A 13145-nucleotide genomic window follows, 5' to 3' on the forward strand; every position below is an offset into this window, starting at 1 on the left:
ATCTGTGATTAAAAACTAGTAAGGCAAATTAATTCAAAATAACATTAATACCCTTCCATAGAAAAACATGAAGTATCTCCATTCCAACAACTCTCCATTCCAGAACCAATTAGTAAAGTTGCTATAAGTAATTTTCTTCTTTGTTATTCCAGGTTCACAACCAAGCAGAAGTAGATGCAGATTTCCAGGGATGAAACAAAAACTTTTGCACCTCAGAAGTTTTGAGAAGAGATCTACAGTCTTTATAAAGAAAAGAATTGATAAGAATTAATAATTCATTAATGATTTCGCATGAATGAAGCATTTGTATATTTTTATCCCCTCTATAAACACTTCAGTTGGGACTGGTGTTCATTTAGCAAGACAGCGACACACACGTGAGCCAGTTACATCTAGGTCTGCTCTGTGCCTCTGCAACACATCTCCATTTGTCTCAGGAGAAGAGCGCCAGGATCTCTGAAACGCAAATTGAATGCACAGGGGTGTGCAACAAAAGTCTGAGTTAACCAAGTGCAAATGCAAGGTAGTGTCCCTGAATCCTTTTCTAATTCCTTCAAGCTTGAGTATGGAAGTTGCCTTGACTGAGGAGCCTTCTGTGATCCTTCAGGCCTGGCTTAACTCCGCCTCCTAGGTTTCCATGGTATCCTGTCCACATAGAACATTCTATTATAATTACAGCTTACTTGAATTTCTAAATGATAAGCCCTTTGTGGGTAGGGGTTGTGTCTTAATAATGGTTGTCTCTCTATGTCCTGGCACATTTCCTGACACACAGTGGTCTCTCCATAAATGTCTACCAAATGAATAAATACGTAAACATGTGAATAAACGTTTACTAAATTTTCCATCCCCATTGATAGCTTCTAAACTCCAGCTTCAGAGTTTTTTAAACTGTCAACACTCGGTTAACGCACTCAAGAAGGGAGTTTGCTCTTTTCTGTGGCATGACTCAATTGTCACCACTTCCATGATTCCTAGAGATGGGAGCTATTGTTCTGAGCTATGCACTGAGTTGAACCAAGGCCTGATAACTCTGACACTCTTTTAAACAGGCACGTTTAGGAATTTCAGAGGGTCTTCCCATTTGAGTCACCTGAAATTCTATCCCAAGAACTAAATGCCCTCTTAACAAGCATCCTGTAAAGGCAGTGCCAGCACGTAGCTTATTTTGTGTTGTGGTTAAAGATCTGAAACATAACTGCCAATCACAGTCAGGACACTGGCAGGTGTTCCCTGTATGGGGCACAGGGTAGAACACAGCATTAGTGCGATGGGAGTGCTGCTTCTGGTGGGGACTGGCAGGTCTCCCGCACTTCAGTTTCCTGTCCTTGGGGCCCCAGCTCAAAAAGTAACTCTCTAGTGAGAGTTATAACATTTTCCATAACTGAATTGTAGTTGTCTGGCTTTTTGTCTTATTTCTTCACAAATCTATTCACCCCTTGAGGGCAGGATTATATCCTGTTCATTGTTGTGTTTCAGATCCTTATACATTAATGTAATACAAGAAGTAATGTGGAGGTAATTATTTCTGCTCAGTGGGGGAGATTTCTCAGGTGATATTAAAGTTGGAAGTTATATCAGAGAGCTTAGGAAACCAAGAATGTGTTTTTGGTCTTTTTCCTTCTATAACTAAGCAGAGAGAGAAAACTGAAGCAGGCTATTTTACTATGTATGTATTGGAGAGGTGAGCCTTAGATTCTTGCGTTGCACAGACATATCCAGTAGAAAATTTATTTCAACTATGCTTATAGCTATAGAAATAAAGATAATAGAGACCCTTCTGAAATTGTTAATTTCTAGAATTAGTTTCAAAAACCATAAAGAAAGGAAAGGGGAGAGATTTAATTGTGGGACTGGTAAAATAAGTGAACAGTGCAGAAAAGAATGAAGCAAGACCAGGTCAGAGAACTGTAGCTCAGTTGCTCCTGGCTGTCCTTGAACAAATTTCTTTCTTAAGAGAAGGTAAAGTGAATAAGAATGTCTTCATTCTTTCATTCAACAACTATCTGCCAGGCAATGTGTTAGGTTTGGGAGATAAAAAAACACAGTTCAACCCTTCTTGGAGCTCCCTGTCTAGTAGTGGACAGACAAAACTAGAAAACAATAAAATAGCAAGAATAATGATACTCTACTCTGGATATAAGTACAAAATATTAAAGAATATATAGAAGGGGAACTTAAAACATCTTGAGAGATGAAGGAAGGCTTTATAGAGAAAGTGATGTCTGAGCTTAGTCTTGAAATCTTGGAGGCTAATGTGAGAAAAGAATTCTGCATAAAGGCCCCCGAGGTTTAAAAGAATAGTAATAAAAAAAAAACCCTAACAAACAAACAAATGAAAATCACACTCTATGTCAAGGAGTTAAAATACTCAGGTATTTTGGATTGTAAAAAGCAAGACATGGAGTTACGGGAGATGAGACTGAAAGGTAAGCAGAGTCATGTTTTTATTACTATATTAAGGAGCTCACATTTGTAGTGTAAGCAGCGTGGACTCACTGAAGGGTTTTAAACCAAGGAAACATATTTGGATTTTAGATAAACCATGGTGGTGATTGGTTGGAGGATAGATTCCAGAGGGAAACTAATAAAGTTAAGGAGTTGTGCAATTGGTCTAGAGGAGAAATGATGAAGGTTTAAACTGGGGAAGTGGTTGTGGAAATACAACAAAAGGATATCTTCTGGGAAACATTTAGGAAGTCAAGTTGGAATTATTTAGTAATTCATCCTAACGTGGGGATGAGAGAGAAAGGTAGAAGTATGGGTGACTTTTGCTGGTTCGAGGGGTAGATGTTGACATGAACAGAAAGAGGGCTATAGGAGGAGGAGAAAGAAGACAAGTGCAGTTTTGTGGCTGTTGAGTTGTTAAGTTTGAAGTTCCAGCTGAGTATATGGATGCAATACTGAGGAGAGGAATAAAATGCAGATATGAACTTGTACATGTCATCAGTATATAGTTTGAAGTCACCATAAGAACTTCATTGTACATTGTTTTATATACGAATATATTAAATATTTGTATATTGTAAATGATTTTATATAATTAATATATTTATATATTAAATGAACATACAATATATTTATCTAATATATTGTCAATATTAAATAAATATATTATAATAAAATATGGATTTCTATAGTATATATTCCTAAATTAAAATATATAAGTATAATTGTATTTATACTTAACCTACTTTGCTGATGGAGCATTTTTTTCTTTTTTTTTTTTTGAGGAAGATTAGCCCTGAGCTAACTGCTGCCAATCCTCCTCTTTTTGCTGAGGAAGACTGGCCCTGAGCTAACATCTATGCCCATCTTCCTCTACTTTATATGTGGGACGCCTACCACAGCATGGTGTGCCAAGCGGTGCCATGTCTACACCCAGGATCCGAACCGGTGAATCCCCCGCTATCGAAGCAGAACGTGGGCACTTAACCACTGCACCACAGGGCCGGCCCCTGATGGAGCATATTTTAGGAGGGAATTACTCTATATTCCAAAACACAGTGATGAAATGTGGTCCTTGGCACTTATGCCTTATTTCCAATACTTTTGTGACCAAGAGTGAATGGTTAGGTTTAGTGACTTTGGGCCTAGTGACTATTAACTCTTTCTCTAATACCAGAAACCTCAAATTTTCAGGATCTGGGGCCAGCCCTGTATGGTTAAGTTGGCATGCTCTGCTTTGGTGGCCCAGGGTTTCGCCAGTTCGAATCCTGGGTGCGGACACGGCAACACTCATCAAGCCATGCTTAGGTGGGTGGCATCCCACATGCCACAACTAGAAGGACCCACAACTAAAAATACACAACTATGTACCGGGAAGCTTTGGGAGAAAAAGGAAAAATAAAATCTTAAAAAAAAAAATTTTCAGTATCAAGAGATTGTCTGTAAAATTCCAGGGCACTCAATCATTTATTTTCTGAACATGATGAAGAAATGCATTGAGCTTGAAAATTAGAATTGTATCCATTACAGAGTAATCAAATGAATCTTCTTTTAATTTTCTAGACTACTCTGTATGAAGAGTATCCAGAAAAGAATTAGTAATCTTGACTCCTCCTGCCAACCGCAGCTCCTCCGACCCTTGTCGCCGCGTCCTCCTTCGCCATGACTTCCTACAGCTATCGCCAGTCCTCGGCCACCTCGTCCTTCGGGGGCCTGGGCAGTGGCTCCCTGCGCTTCGGGGCCGGAGGCACCTTCCGCGCGCCCAGCATCCACGGGGGCTCGGGCGGCCGCGGCGTGTCGGTGTCCTCTGCCCGCTTCGTGACCTCGTCCTCCTCCGGGAGCTACGGCGGTGGCTATGCGGGCACCCTGGCCGGGTCCGACGGGCTGCCGGCGGGCAACGAGAAGGAGACCATGCAGAACCTCAACGACCGCCTGGCCTCCTACCTGGACAAGGTGCGCGCCCTGGAGCAGGCCAACGGCGACCTGGAGGTGAAGATCCGCGACTGGTACCTGAAGCAGGGGCCCGGGCCCGCCCGCGACTACAGCCACTACTTCAAGACCATCGAGGAGCTGCGGGACAAGATTCTTGGGGCCACCATTGAGAACTCCAAGATTGTTCTGCAGATCGACAATGCCCGTCTGGCTGCAGATGATTTCCGAACCAAGTTCGAGACTGAGCAGGCTCTGCGCTTGAGTGTGGAGGCCGACATCAATGGCCTGCGCAGGGTGCTAGACGAGCTGACCCTGGCCAGGACTGACCTGGAGATGCAGATTGAAGGCCTGAAGGAGGAGCTGGCCTACCTGAAGAAGAACCACGAGGAGGAAATCAGTGTCTTGAGGGGCCAGGTGGGTGGCCAGGTCACTGTGGAGGTGGATTCCGCTCCAGGCATTGACCTAGCCAAGATCCTGAGCGACATGAGAAGCCAATATGAGGTCATGGCTGAGAAGAACAGGAAGGATGCTGAAGCCTGGTTCACCACCAAGACTGAGGAGCTGAACCGGGAGGTCGCTGGCCACACGGAGCAGCTGCAGATTAACAAGACGGAGATCACCGACCTGCGGCGCACCCTCCAGGGCCTGGAGATCGAGCTGCAGTCTCAGCTCAGCATGAAAGCCGCCCTGGAAGGCACGCTGGCGGAAACGGAGGCTCGCTTCGGAGCTCAGCTGGCACAGATCCAGGCGCTGATCAGTAGCATCGAAGCCCAGCTGAGTGACGTGCGTGCTGACACCGAGCGGCAGAACCAGGAGTACCAGCTGCTCCTGGACGTCAAGACTCGGCTGGAGCAGGAGATCGCCACCTACCGAAGCCTGCTGGAGGCCCAGGACGTCACCCATCAAATCGTGCTGGAGCACAAGGACGGCCGCTTCGTCCACCCGCCGCCCCCCAATGCCCACTGAGTCCAGCAGCCTCTTGGGCTTCCCGCCCTCCTGTGGAAGGATGCCCATGGGTAGGGTCATAGAGGGGAGGGACCCTTACCCTGGCTCTCCCCCTGATCTGCCAATAAAATTTTATGGCCCAAGGGAAAAAAAAAAAAAAAAAAGAATTAGTAATCTTAACAGGCATTTTCGCTCTACAACATAAACAGGATTTAACATTCACGCAATCCTATTTTAACACTATTAACCAGGGAGTATGCAAATCAGCAGCGGCTGGTCTGTGCTGACACTTTGTTAACACTTCATTAAAAGGAGTCAGCTCTTGGTACTTGAGATTGTGCCAGAGATGGAATATTTCTTTTCCTTGAAATCCACATATTTTTCCCCAAAGCTCCAGAGCTTCTTAAAATATCTATTAATATTTATGTATATTTCAGCTGTAATTCAAAAAAATTATGGCTTCTGCCATCATCCCTATACCTCACGGACAGCCGGAAGTTCTCAGAGTGATCTCTAAGGATTAACTTTAGATCCAGAGTGAGCCTGGCTCCATTCGGGGGTGGCTGTCGGGAAGGTGACTCTGGTTGGGATGGGGTTATGTAATAATCTAGGATGGGGCAGGTTTGTTCTGTTCAATTATATTTTTATTCATTTGGTATTTATTAAGCACTTGCTGTGTTCTAAGTACCCTGTGAGGTTTTGTGGGTAAAAAATAAATAGGTCTCAATCCTTATTCTTGAAGAATTCATTGATTAATTGGGAAATCTGAATATAAATACACATCTTACAATATAGTGCATTAAATTTCAAAATAGAATTATGAACAGTGTGCTATGAGAATCCTGCCTCTAGCACACTGACACAGAGGAATGGATATTTGGTCTAAACACTTAAGGATAATTAAGAATTTTCCATATGAAGAAAAGTTTGTGTGTGTGTGTGTGTGTATTCATGGTGGTGTGGATGGGACAGGATTTGATAAGCTCCAACTGTGTCCTCAAGTACAAGAAGGAATAGTATATTGAGAACATAAGTGCTATTGAAGCATAGAGTATTGGGCCATAAAAAGAGACATAACCTAAGTAATTTTAACGGGACAGTTGGACCTCAAGGAATTTCAGCTCCTGGAGCCCTATTGGAAGGCCTAAGGAAATTTCCAATACATAAGGTTATAACTTACTGAGAAATATCTTAGGTTTTCATAGACATCTGAATCTGAGACATCTGGGATCTGAGAATGTTGATGTCCCATGCCGAAGCCCAATGGAGACCCTCAGTTTTTATTTAAGTAACTTCAAGTCCTGGGATTAATGCAGTAGATCCATGATCAGTTGCCCATGACTTTTAGGCTTATGTTTGTCTGCAGTACAACCCAGACTTCTTCGTTTCTCCTGTTCTATGGGACTGTAATGTCACCTTGAAAGAACAGGCAAAGTAAATGTTAGCATCTGCATCCTCAGAATGATGAGCAGTGCATGTTCACAGTTTCAGGGGAGTACCTGTGTGCACCTTGCAGCCAATGTGCTGAGACCACATGTCACTTTGATAAGAAGAGATGGAAAAATGTGGGCCACATTTAAATAGTGATGTTTCTGGAATACTGAGTCAGTTTCACCAGGGACTGATCTTTCCTCATCATCGATTAACCACTGAGGAGCTCCTACTATGGGATAACACTGGTTAAGATGGGTTTTCCATATAGAAAGTATTTGGGTTGACAAAATCTTTTACTCCTTCCAAGATCTTGGAGATAGACCATTGACTCCTTGAGGGCAGTGACTATGTCTGTCTTGTTCACCATTATTTCCCTGGCACTTAGAAAAGTGCTATTTATTGCATCAGCAAATGACTTCTGTATAGTGTTGTATAAAAATTTTCTTATATATTTTTAAAGTTCTGTTTGCAAGTATTTAAACGTGGAGGATGACAAAAAGCAACACAGGCATCAGTCTATATATGAGGAATTTTCTTATACAATATTCTTATGATCTTCCCGGGGAACAAAGAGTAACAGAAGTCATAAAGATTGTTTTTAGGGTTCAGATAATGAGTATATATTGACTTAAAATGAAGAGAACAACAACAAAAAAACCCCAGCCAGATTCATTCATATTAGTCAGCATGTCCCAGCCAGAAGAATGTTTCAGATGACTATATTTTTCTAGGTAAGTAAGACAGAGCAGTTGAGCCAATAGTAGTAAGAGCCTAACCGTTTACCCTAGGTTTCAGAGAAGACAACAGTAAGGGGAAAGTCTCCACGTCTGAGGTAATAGTCTTGGGGGAGAGGGACCAGCTAAGTCAGGAGGTGGTACAGGAGGTGATAAATGAGCCCTCTATGAATCTCTAAGCCCTTGTCACAGCCTGGGACTGACATTCACAGTTGTCATTACATTCATTTAAATGATCCCTTGAGACCCAACACTGCATCTCCATTTCTCCTCAGGACAGGAAAAGCCAGACAGTACAGCTGAACTCTAGTCCAGAAAGAGTCATCAAGGCTGCATCTGCTTAAGCTGTATCTTCCCTGAGTGTCACATGCTTGATAGGGAGAGTTTTGTAGGGTTACCGTGTGACAAGACTCCAGGAAGGGCCAATCCCATGGCTGAGCATTGGAGGGCTCTCTGGAGTTGGGCAGTGGGCAATGTGGGCATGTGGTAGCTCTGATCTTCTACGCAGGGAATAGGACTAGAAACATGGGGGCGATGGAGCTGGTATGACTCCCCTCTTTGTTGGAAACTCCAAATTATGAGCCTCCTTTTCATTTTTTTTTAATATAGCTGATCCATTGCTTACATTGTTTGAAACAGACAGCTAAATTAGAGACAACACAAATAGGTTCTCCGCAAACAACTCATTTTGGTGCAGTAGCCTTTCTGTGATTCTACTAGAAATAACCACTTATAGGGCAAGAAGAATAAATGTTTATCTCACTTAATCAGCCAAATGGCAATCAGAAGAGGAGTTCATTGGCTTTTTCATCTTTATTTTAATTATCTATCAATTATTTAGCACTGTCTGTAAGCCACACACTGTGTTAGATGCTTAACGCATGACCTCTTGCTGGAGAAAGGTGCTCAACATCATTGCAAGAGATAACCAAAACAAAATGTGCTCTCCTTCTTTTCTTCTCTCTTTCTTTCAAAGTTTTATGCTTAAAGGAACTATGAGCTGACATTTGAAAAAGGGAAAAATAACCCAGCACTTCTGCTCCTAGCATTGGAGACTTCATTAGAAATATGCATTACTAACCTGCCAGAGAAATATCCGTGCCCGGTGGCTGTATTGTGGTGATGCATTGGCAGGACAGTTGGTTTCATAGCTCGAATGCTCCTTTGTTCGTAGTAAAACAAGGTTTCTATCTCATAGACTTTAGATATCATAATTCTTAGAACAAGAACTAGCATTTCCAAGGGAGTTTCTAGCAATTTCTTGGGTCAGGTTAAATTAAGGATGGGTACAAGGCTACTATTCATTTCCTTTGATAAAATTGCAAAGAAAATAAAGTTCTATACTCATGGGACTGCCTTTGAGGATATTTGCAGAAAAATCATTATTCCCATAACTGGTGGAGTTTTTTTGTGCTTTCATTTACTTAGTGTTTCAGAATGTTGATGTGTGATAAAAAATATGAATTCTGATTTCTGTCAAGTAGAAGAATTTCAGAGGGAGCAAGTTACTTATTTACTTGAAGTCTTTGTTTTACTATTAATAAAATCAGGATATAACTGACTTACATCATGCATGAGTTGAGCAGGGCCTTATAGATAGAACACCTGTAAGGAGTTCTGTGAATATTTGAGTGGCACAGAAATTCTTATTATCAATAATAATAGTAATAAGCAGGAGGGATTCAGTTGAAGAAGTTGAAGGCAAGACATTGTCACATTGTTTTCTTAGAAATTAAAAAAAATTTTGGCTTTCTTGTACATGTGACACTTTCAATTGTGTTGGAGAGAATAAGAGCTCTAAATGTAGTGCTCGGTTGTCTAAGGAATTCTTGATGGAGACAGACTTCATAGGAAGTCTAAATTGTGTCACTCACTGTCTGAACTTTAGCGTTAAGATCTTTGAAGATAATTTGTTTATTCTTCATATAACCCCAGGCTGAATTCTCTTAGGTTATCACAGAAATGTCACCTGAAAGTAGAAAATATCCCTGAGATCGCTTTAGGCTAGGGCACAATTTTCCTTGTCAAAAAATTAAGTCCAGTCTTGAAGGTTATCAGTACGTACATATATACCCCGATACTTTCAAGTTCCCAGGGACTAAATGGTGAAGTGACTAGAAGTGGGAGGAAAAGAGATTATTTTCCATTGAAAAATACTAAAAATGGTTGATAGACTTTTCCAAGACTGAGTACACTAAGTACTCAGTCTCTGTGTACCTGCCTCATGGGTGCCAGAATCTCTGCAAAGAAAGGTCGTAAGCTTTTAGCTATAGGGACAGGATCTCCAAACAGTTGCTTATATCCAAATCCTTTTATCATTTCTTCCAAAAATATTAATTTATTTTAAGGAATAGGTGCTTTTACAGCATGTATGAAATTACTTTTTAAGTAATCTGTGAAACAATTGCAAAGGACAAATTAACAATATTTTAGTTATACAGTGTTTTTGGTGTATTTTCCACGTGGAAATTAAAAAAGGGCAGCATTCACAGTAAATCCATTTGATTTAACAATGTTTTTCCACTCGTGAAAAGCCACCCTGGTACAGAAGAGTACATATTTTGGGTAGTTAGAAAGAGAGGGGCAGGGAAAGGAGCCAGGTGGGCTGCCAGGGGTGTGTGTGACTCAAAGTCCCCCCACCGTTTACCCCCTAAACAGAGCGAAAAAGGGAGGTTTAGTTTCTGTAATTACAGTGTGGGCCTTGCTAATGCTCTGATGAGTGCTGGAGTCCAAGATATTTCATGATGAAGATCAGAAATCAATTTAGGCTGGAGGAATCTTGTTTTTGTTTTCAAGCAGATGTTCACAGGGCTGCAATCTTTATTAAACAGCACCACCACTAGGGAAATGTTACGATAGGAATGCTTCCTGTCCATCACGGTTTAGATTGGTTTGGCAAAGGATTGCTAATGATTTGGAAAATTCCGGAAGTAGTTTGATGTCAGGAACACTTTATGCTGAGGTCAGAAAGGTGACTTGGAACCTCTCGGGGTCGTCAATTACCCAACCAAACCACAGATGTTTTATTCAAGACACTATCCTAGGCTTTTAGAGGGGCACAGAAAGAATGATAAGACATAGTGTCTGTTCTAAAAGAACTTGCATTTAGCTGCAGAAAAATTCAGAGGTGTATAAAAAATTAGTGGGATGAGGCAGTATGTGTAAACTGCCCAGTGGAAGGTAGGCAAGTAGAAGTTAACGGAAGAATGTGTCTGATGTAGCATTCTTTGATTCAAATCAACAATATTGCTATCTATAACTTGAGCAAAAGAGAATTTATCCTGAAAACTTTTAGGAACTTGCAGACTTGCCAGGAAGTCTTGAGGGTCTGGCTTGGAGGCCTGAGGACACCAAGCTTTGGGGGGTTTGAAAGCAGGCTTGAGGGAGCTGTTCAGAAGTCTGAGGTGCCATCCGTCCTGGGATTTGAAGATATTATAAGTGTTGGATCGCTCCAAGTTGTGGAAATAATTTGACACCTTTTTTATATTCCATCATAGATTTAGAGATGATGTTTATAGCATACTTGGGATAATGCATATTTCCTTCTGCTTGGAATGAAGGATAAATGCATGAGGAGAGAGATCAAGTTGGTAAAGTAACTGGAACTAGATTATGAAGTGCCTTGCTAAAATTATCTTACTGGCAGTGGGGAGCTATTTGGAATGTTTAGCAAGAGTGTAGCATGGTAATAATAATAGCAATGCTTTAACTCTGTTCTTTATGGTGGTAAGATTTCGAAGAAAATAGCCACTCCCTTCCTTATTCCTGATGTTTTTGAATTCAGCCTGTGGATGGCCTCTTCCTGAACTGCTTACCTTCCTTGCAGCAGTCTTTATCATGCCTTCCCTAGGGTAGTGTTTCTCAGAACATCCAAAGGCTAACTTCATAAGTGACTGGGGAGATTTGTTAAAACATGTCTTCTTAGGGCTCTACTGAATCAGAATCTTTGGGAGTTGGGGCAAGAATCCGCAGTTTTAGAAAGTTCCCTAAGTGATTTTTCTGTGCACTCATGTTCAAGAACCACCGTCTTGAAGAGGGCTTAAATAGATCAGATAGGCACAGAGCAAGGGTAAGATCCTTCCTTCCACCTTTTCCTCTTCATCGTCTCTTCCATCTCCTTTCATTCTCTGTATTTTTCTTCTCCTCTATCTTCTCTCTCTCACCTGATAAACGCTCTACTCACTGAGCACCCATGGTGTACAAAATGCTGCTAAATGCCTTTCTGGACACTGGAGACTTAAAGACATACCTGAGCAGCTTAAAATATATGTCTGTTCAAAATATGCATTGGCAGAAAATCAGTGCTATTTCAGGGTGGGCCTTTTACGGGAAAGATGTTTAGCATTTGCTCTAAGTAAGGCCAACTTTGATTTGCAAGCTTGGTAGGGCTTGAATCAGGAAGATCTAAGGACTTTTGGCTGTTGACAAGGGGACAGCAGCTGGTGAAATCAAATGGCAGGGATCAAGGTGAGACAGTCTCCTCCAGATCGACTTGGAACATCAGTGAGAGTGTAGGGCCAGGTGGAAATTCTTGGATTGATTCCTTTATCTGCTGCTGTTTGAGATATTGTAAAGAGAAACATTTATTCAGCATACCTAATGCTCTATAGATATCATCTCATTTATTATTTATAGGAACCCAGTTACTAGAACAATATCTAGCACAAGTAGGCTTTGAGTGAATATCATTGTTGATTCGTTCATTCAATAAATGCTAGGGGCTGGCCCTGTGGCCGAGTGGTTAGTTTGCGCACTCCGCTGGGACGGCCCAGGGTTTAGCTGGTTTGGATCCTGGGCAGGGACATGGCACCGCTCGTCGGGCCACGTTGAGGTGGCATCCCACATGCCACAACTAGAAGGACCTGCAGCTAAGATATACAACTATGTACTGGGGGGATTTGGGGGAGATAAAGCAGAAAAAAAAAAAATAGATTGGCAACAGTTGTTAGCTCAGTTGCCAATGTTTAAGAAAGAAAGAAGAAAAAGATTGGCAGTAAGTTGTTAGCTCAGGTGCCAATCTTAAAATAAAAAAATGCTAGGCAATGTTCTAGGCATGGGAGACACAACACTGAAAAAAAAAAAAGAAAAAAGAATCCCTGTTCTCATGTAACTTATATTCTAGTGTTGCACATTATTTTATGTCAATCTTATTAGGTAGATAATGTAATTTCCATTTTACAGATGAGAAACTAGAGTTTGGACAAGTTAACTTGCTAGAGGTGAAGTTTGGCTGTAGGAAATGGACTCCCACATTTGCTAGGCTTCCAAACTCATGTACTTTTTACGATATCATTATAGCTTTAGGCGGATTTTTCAATAAAAAGCTGTCTTTCTTCCTCTGGATATGTTGGTCGCCCTCTGGAATTGAAGTGAATTTCCTAGAAAACTCCCTTTATGCAAGAAGATGCTAAGGAGAGCTGAGAAGACCCCAACCAATCCATCGCCCCAGTCTCTTGCACCCTGTGCAAAAATCAAAAGGCTCCAGTGAAACTCCTGTAAACTGACTCTAGAACTGAAAACTTAACACGCTGTTTGGAAATGTCCTGTCACGTATCTAAAGCACACTCCTGCTTCTGATATTTCAGCCCACTCCTTCTGGGAAGGGTGTTGTGCTCCTGCTGATAAACTGGTCAAGCGCCCCACATTAATAGT

The 13145-nt window shown here is 41.6% G+C and overlaps 1 protein-coding gene and 1 non-coding gene across 2 annotated transcripts; both read left to right on the forward strand.

Moving 5' to 3' along the window:
• The first annotated feature begins 4060 nt into the window (after nucleotides 1-4060).
• On the forward strand, nucleotides 4061-5492 carry KRT19 (keratin 19). The gene has a single exon (XM_070273204.1). It carries the CDS (start codon nucleotides 4111-4113, stop codon nucleotides 5344-5346), a length of 1236 nt encoding a protein of 411 aa, XP_070129305.1. The 5' UTR covers nucleotides 4061-4110; the 3' UTR covers nucleotides 5347-5492.
• MIR492-2 (microRNA 492-2) lies at nucleotides 4514-4575 on the forward strand. Its single transcript, NR_032872.1, has one exon. It is a non-coding gene; the product is annotated as a microRNA 492-2 (primary transcript).
• Nucleotides 5493-13145: the final 7653 nt, after the last annotated feature.

The sequence above is a fragment of the Equus caballus genome, chromosome 7 (assembly GCF_041296265.1).
Source record: "Equus caballus isolate H_3958 breed thoroughbred chromosome 7, TB-T2T, whole genome shotgun sequence".
Lineage (NCBI taxonomy): Eukaryota > Metazoa > Chordata > Mammalia > Perissodactyla > Equidae > Equus > Equus caballus.

What these genes read in the sequence shown, in the direction of transcription:
- KRT19 (XM_070273204.1), top strand. Translation starts at nt 4,111, where the DNA reads ATGACTTCCTACAGCTATCGCCAGTCCTCGGCCACCTCGTCCTTCGGG.